Source organism: Staurois parvus, unplaced genomic scaffold (genome assembly GCF_062004578.1).
Source record: "Staurois parvus isolate SC_StPar_1 unplaced genomic scaffold, SC_StPar_1.0 ptg000534l, whole genome shotgun sequence".
Lineage (NCBI taxonomy): Eukaryota > Metazoa > Chordata > Amphibia > Anura > Ranidae > Staurois > Staurois parvus.
This window is the reverse complement of record NW_028318330.1, coordinates 842,769-863,916: the sequence shown is the minus strand read 5'-3', so window position 1 is coordinate 863,916 and position 21,148 is coordinate 842,769. Positions and strand designations below refer to the sequence as shown.

At 46.5% G+C, this 21,148-nt stretch overlaps 1 protein-coding gene across 1 annotated transcript in view; it reads right to left on the bottom strand.

Moving 5' to 3' along the window:
- Positions 1-12,145: 12,145 nt before the first annotated feature.
- LOC149451527 (uncharacterized) overlaps positions 12,146-21,148 on the bottom strand; it is a 103,592-nt gene continuing 94,589 nt past the window's right edge. Inside the window, 3 exon segments of the mRNA XM_089690577.1 lie at positions 12,146-12,439; positions 12,442-13,351; positions 13,687-13,743. Of these exon segments, the coding sequence (XP_089546703.1) occupies positions 12,324-12,439; positions 12,442-13,351; positions 13,687-13,743 (1,083 nt within the window). The 3' untranslated portion in view covers positions 12,146-12,323.

The window sequence follows — 21,148 nt, the reverse complement described above, 5'->3', positions numbered from 1 at the left end:
GAAAATTTATGTATAATATCTTCTATCGTTCCACACAAAACGAAGCACCTCTGCCTGTAGGAGCCACAGCTCGTGTCTCAGAATTGGTACCGGTAAGGTCCAAAAGAAGTATAATATTCGAGTTAAAAAAGTCATTTTAATAGAGCTGATCCTGCCAAACCAAGATATAGAGTAAGCAGCCCAACGATGAAGATCTTCCCGAAGTCATTTGAAAAGAGGGGGATAGTTCGCTTGGTATAATAGGGTCTCAATTGAGGCCGTCAAATTAACCCCCAAGTAGGGTAAGGAGTTGCTGAAAGTCATAGAGTTTGAAGCCGTTGCTCCATTGAAGAAGGTAACAAAACATTAAGGGCTATCGTTTTATGAGAATTTAGAGTCAGCCCAGAAAGTTCAGAGAAGTGACACAAGAGAGACAATAGATTAGGTAAAGTGGCCAGAGGGGATGTAACATACATGAGGACATCATCAGCAAAAAAAGTGCATTTATGTTTCTGATGACCACAGAGGACCCCATGGATTCCGGCATGAGAGCGGATCGCCATAGCTAAGGGTTCTATTGTCAAAGCAAAAAGCAGTGGGGAGAGTGGGCAACCCTGTCTAGTGCCACGTCAAATTTGGAACACGGGGATCTGTAACTTCTAATGGACACTTGACCTGAGGGGGTGTTATATAATGACTTCAAAAGCACAAGAAACGCAGCACAAAATCCAAAAGCTCGCAAAACAGTAAACAAATATTCTCAAGTTAAGCTATCAAAAGCTTTATGGAGGTCCAAAGAAAGAATCAGCAATTCCCAAGAAAGAGGGGCATCCCAATTAGAGCGAACAGCAGAAATCAAAGCTACGGACCTTCAAATCTGATCTAACGTTTGGCAATCAGACCTGATTGGTCTTTGTGAACATACTGCGCCAAAAAGGAATTAAGATGCAGGGCCAAAAGTTTTGTCAATATTTTCAGGTCGCAATTTATTAGCAAAATAGGCTGATAATTAAGGATATCAGTCGCATCTTTATTAGGTTTAGGAACACTAATATCTGCTTTATTTTCATCTAAAGGAATCACCCGTCTTCTCTCAAGGAACTGAAGTAAAGAGCCATATGGGGAGAAGATGGTCAGAGAAGGTTTTACAGTAAACATCTGGTAAACCGTCGGGGCCCGGGGACTTATGTGATGTTAGCATTTTAATAACTTTACCAAGTTCCTCACTAGTTATAGGTCGTTCCATAAGTTCCCTGTGGGCGTGTCAAGATTCTAGGTATGACCAGAGGTGTGTGGACTGACGCAGGGAAACGCAGGCTTCAGATATGGTATAAACAATATAATTTATTAAGACTAACAATACAAGACGCAGTGCAAAACTAAACATAAACACAGTGCAAACAAACCAAACCACCCACCCACAGATAACAATACATACAATGCAAGAGTCGTCAGGCAGGCCAGGTCAGTAGCAAATGGGCAAAATGGAGTACCAGGAACAGGTGGGAGAGTGGTCGGGGTCACAATCTGGGTTCAGTAACTCACAGGCAGCGCGGTGCAGAGGGTCAGGCAGAGAATGGTCAGGGTTACAAGCCAGGGATCAAGCAGAAGTCAGCAGAGGTCAGGATCAGGCAGGGTCGGCAAGAAGTCAGACAGAAACAGGAACAGGAATACAGGATACAAGATACAGGGGCCCATAGAAGCACACACCAAGGCCTTGACTGTGAGTCTGGTCATTCCTTAAATACAACCCCTGCAATCAGCTTCAGGTGTTTGGCTGACTGCAGGGGTGAGTCTCTGATTGCTGAGAGCACCCGCTGGCCAGCCCTGGTACTGCAGCCCACAAGGCAGGTGAGTCCCACCATTATTGGCAAGTCCATTCCTGACAGGGCGTCCACAAGGGAAGAGAGATGCAAGAGTCCTAAAAAATCTTGAAGTATGGAAGGCTCAACAAACTGGGGTGGACTATATAAGGTAGAATAAAACGTATTAAATTCCTGAAGGATTTCTGAGGATCCTGTGAGATGTGACCTCCAGGAAGCCTAAGCTTAGGAAGCGCCCAGTAAGTATGTTTAGGGTAAAGTTTAGAATCCGGTTTGTCTCGCCATGTGAAGAAGTTATGATTCCTCCATCATTTTCCAGTTTTGTGGTGAGACAAAGATTAAGCTCCAAACGAGCCTGTTCTACCTTAAGTAACAAGTCCGGGGTTGGAGAAATTTTATGTTGGGCCAGTAAAGCCTCGTATTCCTTAGTTTTGGCAGAAATCAACTCTTCATGAGATCACTTTAGTCTAGAGACTTGTTGGATAAAAAAAACCTCTGATAGAAGCTTTATGAGCTGCCCAGTTAATAGCCGGGGTCGTGTCTTCCGCTGTACTAATGGTAAAGTAAGAGTTCAAATGCTCCACCACTTCAAGGCGAGTTGACTCATTGCTAAGAAGGGACTCATTCAATTGCCAGTGTGACTTGGCCAGATTGGCAGTTAAATTGGAGATTGTTAGCATCACCGAGTCATGATCTAACCAGGGTGTCCATACAATTTTAGCCGAACACAACTTAGGCAGCAACTCCATAGGGAGAAAGATGTGGTCTATACGTGAATACCGGTTGTGAGCTCTAGAGAAATGAGAGTAGTCTCTAGAAGTAGGATTGGCCTCTCTCCATGCATCCACCAAATTATAGCGATATAAAAGTTGAGCAAATTTGTGACTTTGTTTTGGGGGGACACAAGTTTGGTCGCATGCGATTTATCAAGCCTTTGATCTAAAGCCAAATTCAAATCCCCCACTAAAATGACATTGCCTTCCAGTTGCGGAGCTAAAGATTGAAACAGGGATCGAAAAAAGGCTAATTGATTCACATTAGGGGTGTAGTAAATCAGGAAAGTCACTAAGTCTCCCCCCAAGTGGCCTTTAACCAATAGATATCGCCCTTCCTTGTCTCGTATCACTTTAGATTCAGTAAATGATAACCGCTGGGCCAAACAGAGCGCTACCCCTTGTTTTTTCCCAGATGCATTAGCAAAAAAGCACACAGGGAAATCTCTATGAATACACCGTGGTGTGAAAGAGGAGACAAAATGGGTTTCCTGCAGAGCACCTACTGTATATCAGCTCCGAGGAACTTATAACGAGAAAAAACCTTGAGATGCTTAGAGGGGATCCCAAACCTGCACATTATGGGAGAGTAAGGGAACAACAACACTATTAGGTCTTAAGGTGGACATAGAAAAATGCAAGACAGCGATGGAGAGACCCACACATCCCCCCGTAGGGGAGATCAAGAATCCATAACCAAATAAAAATTCTCAAGATGACCCTCAATAAAAAACAATAAAAAAATAAGGAAGAAATAGGATAGAGACAAAAGACACCCAGAAAATGGCTATCGTCAGTTCAAGTGGTAAAACAACAATATGCAGCATAAAACTGTAAAACACCAAATAACCCAGACACAAGGTCAAGGACTGGAAGAGTCTCCACCAAAGCATAGCAGTGGGGAGAGTCTTCCAATTAGGAAGATCACATAGACGCTTCCCGGCACCATGGGGTCTGTAACAGACATGTATAAGAAAGGTTCCTAACCCCAGAGAAATAGAATACCTGACATATATCCAATCTAGTCAGTAAACAGGTAAAAAGCAATACAATTAAAAAACAAAATATTCCTTTACCTGTGAAGAAAGAAAACTCACTTTTCTTAGGGGGATTCAACACATTTTTAGCTATGCGGTCACACAACCTTGGGGCTCTCTATATACAAACTTTGGTTGGGTTGGTAAATATTTTGATAAATATAGTTAAAAATGTGGTGAATCCCCCTAAGAAAAGTGAGTTTTCTTTCTTCACGGGTAAAGGATTTGTCCCATGCAAAAAATGCTATGGATGTACAAGAACTAAAGGGATTAAACAGAAAATAACTAATTTTAAAGCAATAAGTACAAATAAAGGTGATTTAATGAGAGATTGTATTACATACAAGACAGAAGGGGGAGTTTATGTGCTGGAATGTAGCTGTGGGATGTTGCAGGCTCTACAGAATGAAGCAGGAATAGTAGTCATGGTTACCTAGATGCATATATGGGCTTTTCCCTGACGAAGCCACGTGGTTGGTGGTGTAACGCGTGGCGGCGGAGCCTAGTGACATAATTACCAGCTTTTTACAGAGCGGGAGTTTTGAAATGCAAATCGCTATGTTACTGCTTCTATCATGTGAGAAGAATTCCGTTTTACATTATTATGGAAGGTGGTGCCTGTCATCTGCTGACATCTAGAGCATCGGAATTACCAGGCTTGGTTGACCTGTATTCATTCATAGGTCCATGGTAGGAGGAGAGCGGCCATCCATACGATTTTTGAGGTGGAGGAACATTGAGTTAAGGTGGATCACCGTGTTTTTCAAATAGACTTTATATATTCCGATCACATCGTAGTGATTCTTCACCATTCAAGCACTTTATTAGATTTTCACCTTTTAAGCACTTTATATGTATATTTATATTTCATATTTTGATTGAACTATCATGTTTGAATCTGTTCCCGTCTTTATATAATTTAAAATAACATAATATAATACAATATAATAGAATACAGTATATCTCCTGACATTTAGGGGTCTATTGATAAAAACATTTGTCTAGCAATCCACTCAGTGACAAAGCATGTACATTCCTTCTGTGTGATGGGAAACAATTTAAAATGATTTTTGACCTAAAATGGAAAATGTTGCATTTTGTTAGAATTTCTATGAGGAAGATCATATTTTCATCGTTTTCCATGGGAGTTTTTAAACCAAATAATAGACAAGGGTCATTTTCAGGTCTCAAGTCCCACAAGGGACAAACTTCTCCCAACTGAAGTATTTAGTTCTGTGTATAGAGAAGGAATGGAAGCCGGGACCCCTCAGTGCAGGAACAAGGGGGGGGGGGGTGATTACAAACACCAAATAATCCCGTGGTGGTCCCCACATCCTCTAGTCTAGCTGAGATGTCATTGTTCTGCCAACAAGAAGGATGAACAAGATGAAGAGACGCGGTATATGGAAGTATTCTCTACGTTTCTGCAGACACAGGGACCATTATTCCAAGCTGAGGGATTCTGGGAGAGCTTGGGAATAAACATCACAATGGAAGAAACATATATTCATTGACTTAAACCCAAAAACCCACAATTATAGTGAAAAAATCAAGACCCAAAGAGATTACCCAAAAATAAAAAATATAAAATATATATAAAAGAACAAAAATAAAATAAAGTTCCAATATGCAAAGAGTCCAAATAATGTGTCCAAACAAAGATCAATTTCTTGATAGGAAGACGCTTCCTACTCCACAGAAGAAGATGCAAATCAATCACAGGTGCTCTTCAAATACCTCAAAAAACAAAATCTCAACATAGTATATTACCTTTTAAATCCCAGAACTAAAGTGCCACACATGTATCATGCAAAAAAACACTCCAGTGTCACAGCACTCATGTGAAAAATAAATTAATAAATATCACTGCAAACTATATATAAAGTGCATAATTACCCTAAAACCAACAGATTCCAGCTTGTAATCAACCACATATGTACAGAGTGTCCTTAGATTGGTATCCTCTTGTTCCTCAGGACCTCACAAACAGACCAGGAATCAGTATGTGAATTATAATCATATATAAAATGTATTGTAGCCACTTACATATAAAAACGATAAGATCAGCAAGACAGCATCAAATTCCTCATGCCCAGTATACGATCCCCTTTCCGTGTGTAGAGGGTCTCCCGATCACCAGGTAATTCCCCCTTGCTACTCCTATCCAGCACTATCACTTTGTAGCTCTGGGGGATACCTGAAGTGCACCGTTACTCTCCAGACCTCCAACACACAGGGATTCCAGAATCCAAAATGGCTGCCGCAGCACTTCTGGGAACGTCACGTGCCCTGGACGCGTTTCGTCTCTTCCGGACTTTGTCAACAAGGATCTGTGGGTTTTTGGGTTTAAGTCAATGAATATATGTTTTATTAGTACTTCAGGGGAAGGATATTGATATGACTTTAAGGGATTTCTGAGGATTTTATATATATACGTGTGCTGATTTATATTTATTCTATCACAATGGAAGAGTTTCTGTCCTCCAATGTAATGAGGACAAGAGAAGTCCCACATCATGGATTATACACTGTGTCACAGATAAAGCACACACCCACAATGACTAGCTAACCAAGGCATGGTCAGCCCGTGACTTGGGGTAAAGAGGGAATGAGGACTTTGAGCATATAAGACTGGTCAGGATACCCTTTCACAGCCCGCACTACCTCTGGCCAACACTAGAGGGAGACTCTACGCCAGCTGGCTGACCACACACAGGCAGATACAAATCTTATATACAATCTGGTGCACACGAAGGGTTGAGGAGCAGTCTAGCAATTGGCACACCCTTCTAGGAATCCTCCAGCTATCCAACAAGCTAGAACCCCGGTGTTAATCACTCTTCCACTGTCCACACACCCCCCACACCAGACACACAACAAACGATAGCTTCCCACCAACCAACAGTTTGTCCACAGACTCGTCTGCTGGTCCACTACACACACACAGAGCTCTCCGTCTGGAAGATCTGCTATGTTACAATCTGCAGACAATCTGCCAACACACAGTGCAATTGCATACAGATTGGCAATGAACTTAGACCGAGCACATAGACTCTACAATACAACAATCTCTCCGGAGATATGAGCCCGAGCTTAGTACACAGAAGTCACTTATTCATTTTATGATTTAATATCCCAAAAGTGGGCAATGTATTAAATATGTACAAAGAAAAAAAAAGTTGCAGAAAATACAAAAATGCACACAATTGGCTATTCACAATAAAATAAAAGGGAATAAAACCAGAAATAGAACTTTTACCAAGATTTATCCTGTGACTGGAGCAAGTCAGAGAAAATCTGTGATTCACCAGTCACATGGAACCGGCTCCATACAAATCACACCGTCCATTTCTCAGGGTCCTCAATTTATTAAAATATGGATGTGGGCTGCACATTAGCCCTTGGCCAATCAACCCTGGGGGGTGTTCCTGTAGCAGCCCACAGGATGTTCTGGGTTCTGAAGTGCCCAGAGCTGAATGGGCCAGGAATGGTTTGGATCACTTGGTCAGGGATAGAATTTCCAACACCAGTGTGTTAGTCTGAACAGAACAGAACCAATCGCTGTTCAGCTGTTGCAATCAGGCACCATAGAACCGTTTTGTGTTTCTCTGGGATTCCACAGGGGCTACAAATACAGTTTTACATGCAGATGTAGCCTACAGTGTATCCAAACAGAAAGAAGTATTTTCATCCCTCTGCAACAAATATTTTAGCTTTTATGAGAGATGAAATAAATTCCTTTGATTTGTGGATATAAATCAAAGCTGACAAACACTTCAGAGCCTTCTCAAGGTCTCCTGCTGACTCTTGTAGCCAAAATGACTAGGATTCTTCTTCTAGGTTCAAGAAAGTGGCAAACTCTGGCTACATAGGTGACAATATTTTATTGACATCTAGGTGTCACCTCCAGCCTAGAAGATGCTCTGTCCTTTCAGATGCTAATTGAGAACATATGTAATCTGACTGATTACTGAATACTGATCTGTAATAACATGGAATTAATCTAGATCTACAATTACATATTTCTACTGATCACATCTCAGCTACCCAACTCTTAAATTTATGTTACGCACTGCTCCAAAAAATGAAAGGAAGACTTTGAAAACCCATCATATCTCAATGGGGACAAATTTGCTGCTGGATCTCTATACTGATATGGACTGGATAATGTGTTAGGAATGTAAGGATGCCCCATCATTTGATGGAAATGAAAATTATTGACCTACAGAGGACTAAAAACAAAAACACCCCAAAAATCAAGAAAAAAATGATACAGCAGGCGAATCCATTTTACCGAAATGTAATTGCAGCAACTCAGAATGGTCCTCAGTAGTTTGTATGGCCCCCAAGTGCTTGTATGCATGCCTGACAATGTTGGGCCATGCTCCTAATGAGATGGAAGATGGTGTCCTGGGGGATTTTCTCCCAGATCTGGACCAGGGCATCACAGTGCTCCTGGACAGTCTGAGGTGCAACAGGGTGGCATCGGATGGACTGAAACATCACATCCCAGAGGTGTTCTATTGGATTTAGGTCAGGCCAGCATGGGGGCCATTCAGTGGTATTAATTCCTTCATCCTCCAGAAACTTCCTGTACACTTTTGCCACATGAGGCTGGGCATTGTCATGCACCATGAGGAACCCAGGACCCACTGCACCAGGAGGAACCCAGGACTCACTGCACCAGTGTAGGGTCTGACAATGGGTCCAATGATTTCATCCCGTTACCTAATGGCAGTCAGGGTGCCATTGTCTAGCCTGTAGAGGTCTGTGCATCCCTCCATGGATATGCCTCCTCAGACCATCACTGACCCACCACCAAAACGGTCATGCTAAATGATGTTACAGGCAGCAGAATGTTCTCCAGAACCTTTCATGTCTGTCACATGTGCTCAGGGGGAACCTGCTCTCATCTGTGAAAAGCACAAGGTGCCAGTGGTGGACCTGCCAATTCTAATGTTCAATGGCAAATTCCAATGGAGCTCTATGGTGCCAGGCAGTGAGCACAGGGCCCACTAGAGGATGTCAGGCCCTCAGGCCACTATCATAAAGTCTGTTTCTGATTGTTTGATCAGAGACATACACACCAGTGGCCTACTGGAGGTCATTTTGTCAGGCTCTGGCAGTGCTCATCCTGTTCCTCCTTGCACAAAGGAGCAGATACAGTTCTGCTGGTGGGTTAAGAAACTTCTTTGGCCATGTCCAGCTCTCTTAGAGTAACTGCCTGTCTCCTGGAATCTCCTCTGTGCTCTCTTCTCCTAGAATCTCCTCCGTGCTCTCTTCTCCTAGAATCTCCTCCGTGCTCTCTTCTCCTGGAATCACCTCCGTGCTCTCGTCTCCTGGAATCTCCTCTGTGCTCTCGTCTCCTGGAATCTCCTCCGTGCTCTCGTCTCCTGGAATCTCCTCCATGCTCTTGAGATTGTGCTGGGAGACACAGCAAACCTTCTGGCAATGGCACGTATTGATGTGCCATCCTGGAGGAGTTGGACTGCCTGTGCAACCTCTGTAGGGTCCAGGTATGACCTCATGCTACCAGTAGTGACACTGACCCTAGCCAAATGCAAAACTAGTGAAGAACAGTCAGAAAAGATGAGTAGGGAAAAAAATGTCAGTGGCCTCCACCTGTAAATTCCTGTTTTGAAGGTTGTCTCATTGTTGCCCATCTAGAGCACCTGTTGTTAATTTCATTAACACCAAAGCAGCTGAAACTGATGAACAACCCCCTCTGCTACTTACCTGACCAGATCCATATCCCAGGAGTTTAATTGACTTGATGCTAGACTCGGATTAAGTCTCCCTTTCATTTTTTGAGCCGTGTATTATGAATGCTAACTCTACAAAGCTGCAGATCTGTGAGAGTTCTTTTCTGGATTCTTCTGTTTATAGATTACTGAGACCTTTACAGTAAAATGTGCATTTCCTCATGTAATGTTCTATTTGTGTGTTTTGTTTTTTATGTTGGTTGGACTGGATGGATTGGTGTCTTTTTTCCATCCAGATGAACTCTGTAACTATGTAACAAGGTGACTCCAGTAACACTGCTGAGACTCATTTCGTTTTTGGTGAAAAGGTACAAAAAGAAACCTCCATTTCCATATATTTCAGATTATACGAAAAGACGTGATGGGGATAAAATACCAGATTGTCTCATAAGAATGTAGGACGTATATTATGGTATGTTTGCTGATTTGTATTCCCATGATATATATTTAGTGTGTTGGAGTTTATCGGTATTGTTAGGAATATTGTATGCATGCTACCAAAGCCGTAATCAATCAGTAGATCAGTATACAAATTATTATTTTATTATCTCTCCTCTGTGTGTACAACTATTATTCTAATCGCTTTATGTAATCCAACCTCCTGATAGTTACAATTCTCCATTTAATCACTGTTACACCAAAACGTAATCATTATAAATGAGGAATAATATCTACTCTCCAAGGCATTCTATAGATTTCACAAGGAACAATTTGTTATAGTGAAATATTCATTTTTCCCGATCACAGATTAGTTACTTCTGTCCCCAGATAAACTCAGACCAGACAATTCTTATCCAAGGATGACACCCAGTGGCCATGGGAGGTAATGCTTGAGTAAACATGGGTTAGATAATCAGATTCCCCAATCACAGAGAAGGTTCCGCCTTCTGGACCAGGTTTATTCAGATTTGATGAGTCTATTAGTCATAACTAGATAAAACCGGCAGGAAAACTCACAGAGGGAGGATCATCTACACAGCCATCTGGAAGGTAGACATCATCTCACACTCAGATCATCTACACAGCCATCTGGAAGGTAGACATCATCTCACACTCAGATCATCTAAAGACACTTATCAACTGAAGAAGAGACGCCATTTTGTAGAAGCTCAAATCCACCCATTAATCAGCAGCCATCTTTGAGTCTGATCATCAGTTCTCTAAAAGATGACCTGATACTTGGAGGGTAATTATATATTTTCTGTTGATTTTGCTTGTTTAGACTAGTAAGTCAATTGCCACATTCCTTTGTGTAACCTAATAACTCTCCCCATGATAACATCACTTCAAGTTAAGTCATTTATAAAAATGTTCCTGTTCTTAGGCCATACTGGTGGACTATTCTGCATAATTTATTCCTTCTGCAGGAGACAGATTATTGTCCGTTTTCATTGGTTATGTTGTTTACAGGGAGACTGATTATCAAATTTAATTCACTCTATTTTAGAGCTTTTACAGAAACATCTTAGTGTCAGTGTAAATCACAATCTGACTATTATTTATGGTGTTTGTAAGTGACGTATGTAAACAAATATTGATTTTCATACTCTGCAGTCTATACCCACACAGATCTTGTTTGAGTTCTTAAAGAAGTTTTCAGATTAATTAAGTCAAATTATTTTTGTAAATCATTTTTTGTATTGGAGACACTGTGATTTGATTGATTTATCTGACTAAATCAATTGTTCGGGTGTTCCCTGACAATTTGGACACTAGATGGTGCTAATTGTTAGGATACTTAGCGTCATCTAAAAACCAATTGAGGTATTTTTGGTTAAAATCAATGGATGGTTTAATTCTGTGGTTTTATGTAATTTATGTCTTCAATGTCTACTGTACTTGAAAATGTATGAGTGTGATCTCAGGTATTTGTATGAAACCACCCCTGACACAGTAAACTAAGGGGTCTATGTGAAAAATATGTTGGGGGAGTGTGGCAAGCATGTGTCCAGCCCTGACAAATTCTGGCTGTATTTTAATAGTCAGTGACTTCCTATAATCATCAGCTCCCTCTAGCGGCCATAATAATGTATTACTTCCAAAATGCCTCAATCAGGAAAAACAGTTCAATACCACATTATGGCCACTAGATGGAGCCAATGATCATAGGAAATCACTGTATGAAAAGACCAACATGGGACATGGCTGAATGAATGCTGGTCATATTAGTTCATCTATTGGGGTGGTATCTATTGGGCCAATCCCTTTTACAAACCACACATAATATCGCCCTTCAAAGTGAAAACAGAAACAATTTGCACAAAATCAAAGAGTAAAAATATTTTCCGGTGGATCCCCTCTACCCAGACCCCATATGTAGACATAGAACAACAAGCTGTGTTCCCTCCAACCACCCAAACCCACACAGAAGCAAAGGGAAATAATGAGAGGAAAGTTCCCGCCTAGTTTGGGGCGGAGTTCTCCTTCCCTCCTGTTGGGGGATGGGAGAAGGATGGACTGAAGACAGAGAGACGCTTCGGGGTCACCACTGTTCTGTAGAGCCTTGAAATGAAGGACATCAACTTCAGAAGTTCTTGTTGTCTGTGTAAAGTTCACCGATAACGAGATCTGGGCTCTCCCGGCTTCTAGCTCTGTAACCCGCTATATCATTATCAGGAAACGCAACTCCGACACCCAAGAAGGGCTGAAGTTGTGTCCTTCATTTCCAGGATCTACTGACCACTCTGCACCCCATTTACTGCACTTCATCCATGTCTTTGGGGGCCTCTGATCTCCTTATCAACTGTTTCTGCCATGATGAAGATCAGCTATGGAGTATATCTGAGGTGTATATCAGGGTGTGCTTCTTCCCCACATCAGAGCTGGGATGTCCAGCAACATTCATCTAGAAGACATTTCCCACACTCAAGGCACTAATATACCTCCAGGGTTGTGTGGGACCCCTGATGTACAGGAAGACAGGACTTCAGTGAGGAACATTTCCCTCACTCAGGACAGGAAAGCAGCTTCTCCCGTGTGATACCTTTGATGTTTGGAAAGACTGTACTTCTCTGAGAAACATTTCACACACTCAGGATAGAAATACGGCTTCTCCCCGTGTGGCATCTCTGATGTGCAATAAGATTGGACTTGTCTGAAAAACATTTCCCGCACTCAGGACAGGAATATGGCTTCTCCCCTGTGTGAGATCTCTGGTGGGTGTAAAGATGGGACTTCTGTGAAAAACATTTCCGGCACTCAGGACAGGAATACGGTTTCTCCCCCGTGTGAGATCTCTGATGTGCAATAAGATTGGACTTGTCTGAAAAACATTTCCCGCACTCAGGACAGGAATACGGCTTCTCCCCCGTATGAGATCTCTGATGTGTGTAAAGATTGGACTTCCGTGAAAAACATTTCCCGCACTCAGGACAGGAATACGGCTTTTCCCCCGTGTGAGATCTCTGATGTATGTAAAGATCGAACTTCCGTGAAAAACATTTCCCACACTCAGGACAAGAATAGAGCTTCTCCCCCGTGTGAGATGTCTGATGTGTGTAAAGATTAGACTTCTGTGAAAAATATTTCCCGCACTCAGGACAGGAATATGACTTCTCCCCCGTATGAGATCTCTGATGTGTGTAAAGAGTGGACTTCTCTGAAAAACATTTCCCGCACTCAGGACAGGAATACGGCTTTTCCCCCGTGTGAGATCTCTGATGTGTGTAAAGATTGGACTTCCGTGAAAAACATTTCCCGCACTCAGGACAGGAATACGGCTTTTCCCCCGTGTGAGATCTCTGATGTATGTAAAGATCGGACTTCCATGAAAAACATTTCCCGCACTCAGGACAGGAGAAGTTCTTCCCTGTTGGAAGGCCAGCCCAATCCCGCACAGTCTGAGGTTCCTCAGGATACGAAGAATCCGATGGTCTATCTACACTGGGTGGTGCCGGATGGACATTGGAGGGAGCCGAGTTTTCTCCTGGACTATACTGTGTGATGTCCTCATCTTCTACTTTCCAGTCTGGAGACAAAGTGAGACAATCCTCGGATGTTTTCCTCATCTCCCGGCCATGGACTAAAGTACAAAGACAAAGAGGATTACTAGACAGGAGCTGATTGGTTCCCCCAAACCAGGACTCCACCCCCATCAGGCAGGATGGGGAACATAGCTCAGGAAAGTGTCCAGGGGATTACAGGCTGATATCACCCAGTCCCCGCCCTACTCTGGACCAATCAGTGAGCAGTATGGGTGGAGGAATGGATTTAGTGTTCATGACCCACCTGTGCTGATCTCTGTAGGAGTGTCCTCCTCTATAAATATCCCCGTTATTCCATCTTCCTCCATAGACTGCTGATCATCCCTCACATACGCCTCTTCTTCTTCTGCTTGAACCTCAAATTCTGTATCGATTGGATCTCCACTCTAAATCAAGGAAATGAGAGAAAATATAATCTGTAAAATATAAGGTCACATAAAATATCCACACATCATCTCCACAAGTCCATGTTCTAGATTCTCCATCCCACCAACCTTGTAATGGTGAGGGATGGTGTGACCTTCCTGTGTGGAATCCCGGGAATACAGAGGACGGGGACATCTCTCTGGTGGGTTCCCATGACTGGATCCATCTGTAGGAAACACACACACTGACTGAATCCATTGTTTCTATGTGTTTATCAGATGATGGGGGATCTAGGTGGATCCTCCGTACTGCTCTCTCCTTTACAATAAAGTCTCCTCTTACCCGGTGATGTGAGGGGCGGCTGATTGTCCATCATGACGTCCTTGTAGAGATCCTTGTGTCCTTCTAAATACTCCCACTCCTCCATGGAGAAATAGACAGTGACACCCTGACACCTTATAGGAACCTGACACACACAATGATACAGTCACCATCCAGACACATCCCTTGTCTGTTACTGGAGAATGTCCCAGAATTCCCGGCACCGCTCACCTCTCCTGTCAGCAGCTCCATCATCTTCTTGGTGACTTCTAGAATCTTCTGCATGTTGTGTCTCTCAGGGTTTAGGGAGTCATATGGAGGCACTGTGATGGTCATATGATCACCTGACTTCAATCTCTGTATTGAGGAACCAATAGGAATATCATGTTAGAATCCCAGAATCCTCCTCACCTCTCCGGTCAGGTCTGTGTTTTATTAATAGAGATGAGAGTGATGTCATGTGACCTCCCAGAATCCTCCTCACCTCTCCGGTCAGCAGGTAGATGATCTCCAGGGTGAGGTTTAGTATCTTCTCAGTCATGTGACTCCGGTCCTCCTCCATCCTCATTGGTGCCATCATGTGATCTATACAGGTCTCCTTGTAGACGGATAACTTTGGGAAATGAAAGTAAGAATGATTATTATTTATTTATTTATTACATGGAGTTTATATAGCGCCAAAGGGTTTGCTCAACGCTGTACAATAGGGGGGACAATACATGGCACAGTACAACAAAAACAGACAGCGTACGAGGGGTAAGAGGGCCCTACTCTTTCAAGCTTACAATCTAGGAGGGAGGGGGTAATGGTACAGTAGGAAGTGGCTGAGGGGGATGAAGTGGTGGGAGGAATGAGGGAGGATGGCCGTTAGGTGGGGTAGGCTTCCCTGAAGAGATGGGTTTTGAGGGAGCGCCTGAATGTGGGGAGGGAAGGCGACAGTCGGATGGATTGGGGCAGTGAGTTCCAGAGGATAGGGGAGGACCTGGAGAAGTCCTGCAGTCGTGCATGGGAGGAGGAGACCAGGGAGCAGGATAGAAGGAGGTCCTGTGAGGAGCTAAGCGTACGGGTAGGGTGGTACTTGGGGATCAGGTTGGTGAGGTAGTCAGGGGCAGCGTTGTGAACGGCTTTGTAGGTCAGGATTAGAAGGTTAAATTTGATGCGTTGGGCAATCGGGAGCCAGTGGAGGGAGAGGCAGAGGGGGGTGGCAGAGGTGGAGCGGGTGGTGAGGTGGATGAGTCTGGCTGCTGAGTTCAGGATGGTCTGGAGCGGGGAGAGCCTGCACTGGGGTAGGCCGGTGAGGAGGGAGTTGCAGTAGTCAAGGCGTGAGATGATGAGGGAGTGTACAAGAAGTTTGGTGGTGTCTGGGGTGAGGAAGGTACGTATCTTGGCAATGTTGCGGAGGTGGAGCCTGCATGTTTTTGCAAGTGATTTGACATGAGGCAGGAAGGAGAGGTTCGAGTCAAGAATGACGCCAAGGACTTTGGCTTGCGGGGCGGGAATGATAGTGGTGTTGGTGGTGGTGATGGATAGATGGATAGGCTGGGGGGGGGGGGGGGGTGTGGGCAGGGGGAAAGATGAGGAGTTTGGTTTTGGAGAGGTTGAGCTTGAGGAAATGTAGCGACATCCAGTCTGAGATGTCGTCGTAGACTATGCGCTCAAGGAGCTAGGAGGTGAGTGGCAGCAGGGAGATGGGTCTGAGGTTGTTGGGGTCCGCGGGATCCAGGGAGGGCTTTTTGAGGAAGGGGGTGATATGTGCGTGCTTTAGGTGGGAGGGGAATGCACCAGTAGAGAGGGAGAGATTGAAGATGTGGTTAAGGGAGCGGATGAGGGAAGAGCGGGGTGACCGGAGGAGTTGAGAGGGGATAGGGTCCAGGGGGCAGGTAGTGAGGCGGGCTTCTGAGAGGACCTTGACGACTTCCTCAGTAGTGACAGGGCTGAGGGAGTGCAGTGCAGGGGGGGTTACGGTGGGCGGGGCCTTGGGAGAGGTGGAGGGCAGTGCGGTTGTGAGGGCAGAGGAGGGGGGAGAAGAAGGGGTGATGGGGGTGGGGAGGCTAGGTGGGGAGGTATATTGCGAGTTGACAATGTCCTTATGGATAGCGTCAATCTTGTTACGGAAATGGGTGGCAATCTCGTGGGCGGTGAGTGAGGTACTGAGTGGAGGAGGGGGGAGAGAGCAGGGAGTTGAAGGTGGAGAAGAGTCAGCGAGGGCAGGTGGAGAGGGTGTTGATTAGGTTAACAAAGTAGGCCTGCTTGGCGGCGTGGAGGGAGGAGGTGTAAGTGAGGAAGGCAGATTTGTAGAGGGAGAATGCGTGAGGGGACCTGGTTTTGCTCCATAGTCTCTCCAGTGCGTGACTGCGACGTTTGAGGCGTTTAGTGCTGTCGTTCTGCCATGGTTGAAGCGGTCTGGGTTTGATGGTGCGTGTGGTTAGGGGTGCCAGAGAGTCTAGGGCAGCTGACAGTGAGTCGTTGTACAAGGTGGTGGCTATGTCAGGACATGACAGTGGGAGGATGCTGTCGTGTAGGCGGTCGGCGGCTGAGTGGAGGAGGGCCGGGTTCAGGTTGCGGAGATTGCGGCTGGTGATGGTTTGGCGTTTTTTTTGGGGGGGGGGGTTGGGGGAAGGGGAGATGGAGAACGTGATGAGGTGGTGGTCAGAGAGAGGGAAGGGGGTGTTAGAGAACTGGTTGAGGGTACAGAGGTGGGAGAAGACGAGGTCCAGGGTGTTCCCATCGATGTGGGTGGAGGATTGAGTGTGCTGTGTGAGCGCGAAGGAGGAGGTTAGGTGGAGGAATTGGGAAGTGGCCGGGTTGTTGTCGTTGATGGGGATGTTGAAGTCCCCGAGGATGATGGTCGGTAGCTCAGAGGAGAGGAAGAAGGGGAGCCAGGCGGCGAAGTTGTCCAGGAAGTGGGGTATGGACCCAGGAGGTCTGTAGATCACTGCGATCCTTAGGGGGGTGGGTGAGAAGAGTCGGATGCAGTGCGCCTCAAAGGAGGGGAAGGATAGAGAGGGTGGGTTAGGGAGGACCTGGAAGGTGCTCAGCGGTGAAAGGAGCAGGCCGACACCACCACCTCTGCAATCGCTCTGTCTTGGCGAATGGGTCCAGATGAGACCTCCATGGGTGAGTGCGGCAGGGGAAGTGGAGTCGGTGGCCTGTACCCAGGTTTCGGTGACTGCTAGGAGGTTTAGGGAGCGGGAGATGAAGAGGTCGTGGATGGCGGTAAGTTTGTTGCAAACCGAACGGGCATTCAGGAGTGCAACCGAGAGAGGGGGGATAGGTATGGGGAGGAGGGGTGCATGTATGAGGTTGAGGGGGTCGCGTCGGCTGGTGTTTGGATGGTATTGGTCACACAATAATAGGATGTGGATGTGAGGGGGGGAATAGGAGGGTTGCTGGACATTGAAGAATTACTGCCTCCATGGGAACACATTTAGTTTTGACTCAGGAATTTACAAATCCTATCTCTTGACTCTCGGGACATGTAGTTCCGGGCGCAGTGCAGGATGTTTTCTTACATTTATCCCTGTTGCAGGCAAGCAGCAGCTGGGCACACTCAGTGTCTGTGACACTTGTTCAGACAGAGCACTTCCCTCCTCCCTCCCCGCATAGATGGGGGAGGAGAGAGATTCTGTTTTGCTCCGCCTCTTCCCGCCCCTCTGCTCTGTGACTGCCCCGTGGGCGGGATATTTGAAGATCCATCCGGTTGTACAATTGGCGATGTCTGAGCCTGCAGAGAGCAGCCTGGGGGTGAGCGATCTCTGCTCTACCATGGAGCTTTCCCCACCTCCTCCCCTTCTCTCCTTATCTACCTCCCCCCTCCCTGTTCTTCCAGGAGCTTCACACTTCCCTATTCCATGTCCAGTTAGCAGCTGAGCTCTGACGTAAGGGGGGGGGGACTCTGCTGAGTTCTGACGTAAGGGGGGGGACTCCGCTGGACACTGATGTAAGGGGGGGGGGACTCCGCTGGACACTGACGTAAGGGGGGGGAGACTCCGCTGGACACTGACGTAAGGGGGGGGGGACTCCGCTGGACACTGACGTAAGGCGGGGGGGACTCCGCTGGACACTGACGTAAGGCGGGGGGGGGACTCCGCTGGACACTGACGTAAGGGGGGGGGGGGACTCCGCTGGACACTGACGTAAGGGGGGGGGACTCCGCTGGACACTGACGTAAGGGGGGGGGACTCCGCTGGACACTGACGTAGGGGGGGGGGGACTCCGCTGGACACTGACGTAAGGGGGGGGGGGGGGGGGACTCCGCTGGACACTGACGTAAGGGGGGGGGGGGACTCCGCTGGACACTGATGTAAGGGGGGGGGGACTCCGCTGGACACTGACGTAAGGGGGGGGGACTCCGCTGGACACTGACGTAAGGGGGGGGGGGACTCCGCTGGACACTGACGTAAGGGGGGGGGGACTCCGCTGGACACTGACGTAAGGGGGGGGGGACTCCGCTGGACACTGACGTAAGGGGGGGGGGACTCCGCTGGACACTGACGTAAGGGGGGGGGGACTCCGCTGGACACTGACGTAAGGGGGGGGGGACGACTCCGCTGGACACTGACGTAAGGGGGGGGGGACTCCGCTGGACACTGACGTAAGGGGGGGGGGACTCCGCTGGACACTGACGTAAGGGGGGGGGACTCCGCTGGACACTGACGTAAGGGGGGGGGGGACTCCGCTGGACACTGACGTAAGGGGGGGGGGGGGACTCCGCTGGACACTGACGTTAGGGGGGGGGGACTCCGCTGGACACTGACGTTAGGGGGGGGGGGGACTCCGCTGGACACTGACGTAAGGGGGGGGGGACTCCGCTGGACACTGACGTAAGGGGGGGGACTCCGCGGGGGTAAAGATGGGGACTTTGATGCAAGGGGGGACTCTTATGTGAACATGGTGCTCATCCTGACTGCTGCACTCTACAGTTGCAAGAAAAAGTATGTGAACCCCTTGGGATTACGTGGAGTTTTGCATGAATTGGGCATAAAATGTGCTCTGAACGTCATCTAAGTCACAACAATAGAAGAACACAGTCTGCTGAACATAATACTACACAAACATTAGATGTTGCCAAGGTTTAAATGCACATAACATGTAAACATTCACAGTGCAGGGAGGAAAAAGTATGTGAGGCTGTCAGGAATGGACTCACCAATGGCGGTGAGACGCACCTGCCTTGTGGGCTGCAGTACCAAGGCTGGCCAGCGGGTGCTCTCAGCAGCCAGAATCTCACTCCTGCAATCAGGCCATCACCTGAGGCTGATTGCAGGAGGTGTATTTAAGCAGGACCAGGCCTGTGATCAGTGCCTTGGTATTGTTTCCCATGAGCCCCTGTACCTTGTATCCTGTGTTCCTGTTCTTCTATCTGATTTGTTGCCGACCCTGCCTGATCCTGCCCTCTGCTGACTTCTCCTGCTTGATCCCTGGCTTGTTTGACTACTCTCCTGGACATCCCTAATCTGATCTGAACTCCTGTTACCGACCACGGCGAGTGACCCGACTACTCTTCTGCCTGCTGCCTAGTACCATGCTGACCCGCTGTTACTGACCCGGCCCCTCTGACCTCACTAATTACTCATCCATCCATCCTGCACGGATCCAGCCATCCCGGCTCACACCTTCTGCCTCTTCATATCAGGCTCTCTACCTGCATATACCTCTGGCGGTACCCTCTACCACGAGCAAGTGTACTCGGGCCGTGACCTGGTTCCTGTCTGCTCCAAGTCCATCCCCACCATCAGGGGCCCTGGTGAAATAGCAGACTGGGACTTAGACTCTGCGCCCTGGGGAATCCTGTCCTGAGGACTGCTAGAGGTACCACCAGACGGTTGTTAACAGAACCATATGGCCAGCCTGACCATTCCACCTCTCCAGCCCTGACTACACCTGTGTTCCTGCACATACTAATATTAGTGGAAGGTTGGTGTGTTTACTGTGTGTTTGTATATTTGGGTGGCCAATAATAAATTATATTGTTGTTATATCATTCCTGAAGCCTGTTACTTCCTTGTGTCAGTCCACACATTTCTGGTCACACCCGGATCTCTGACAGAGGCCCTAGATAATGACTTCTCCCAGAGCTAATTGGAGCCAGGAGTGAGCCAACCTTGACTCCAATCAGTGTGATGATATTGGATGTGTTGCTGACAGCTGTCCTGCCCTTAAAAAACACACACCTGTTTTGGGTTTACTGGTTTCAAGAAGCACTGTCTGATGTGAACCATGCCTCGCAGAAAAGAGCTCTCAGAAGACCTACCATCAAGAATTGTTGACTTGCATGAAGCTGGAAAGGGTTACAAAAGTATCTCCAAAAGCCTTGATGTTCATGTGTCCACGGTAAGACAGACTGTCTACAAATGGAGAAAGTTTAGCACTGTTGCTACTCTCTCTAGGCGTGGTCGTCCTGTAAAAATGACTGCAAGAGCACAGCGCAGAATGCTGCATGAGGTAAAGAAGAATCCCAGAGTGTCAGCTAAAGACCTACAGAAATCTCTGGCACATGCTAACATTTTTGTTGACACATCTACAATAAGGAAAACATTAAAGAAGAATGGAGTACATGGGAGGACACCACAGAGGAAGCCATTGCTGTCCAAAAAGAATATTGCAGCACGTTTGAAGTTTGCCAAAGAGCACCTGGATGTTCCACAGCACTACTGGCAAAATATACTGTGGACAGATGAAACCAAGATTGAGTTGTTTGGGAAGAACACACAACACTGTGTGGAGAAAAAAAGGCCCAGCACACCAACATCAAAACCTCATTCCCACTGTGAAACATGGCGGAGGGAGCATCATGGTTTGGGGCTGCTTTGCTGCCTCAGGGCCTGGACGGATTGTTGTCATTGATGGGAAAATGAATTCCAGAGTTTATCAAGACATTTTGCAGGAAAACGTACGACCATCTGTCTGCCAACTGAAGCTCCGCAGAGGATGGGGGATGCAACAGGACAATGACCCAAAGCATACAAGTCATTCAACAAAACAATGGCTGCAACAGCACAGAATACACCTTCTGGAGTAGCCCAGTCAGAGTCCTGACCTCAACCCGATTGAAATGTTTGTGTAGTATTATGTTCAGCAGACTGTGTTCTTCTATTGTTGTGA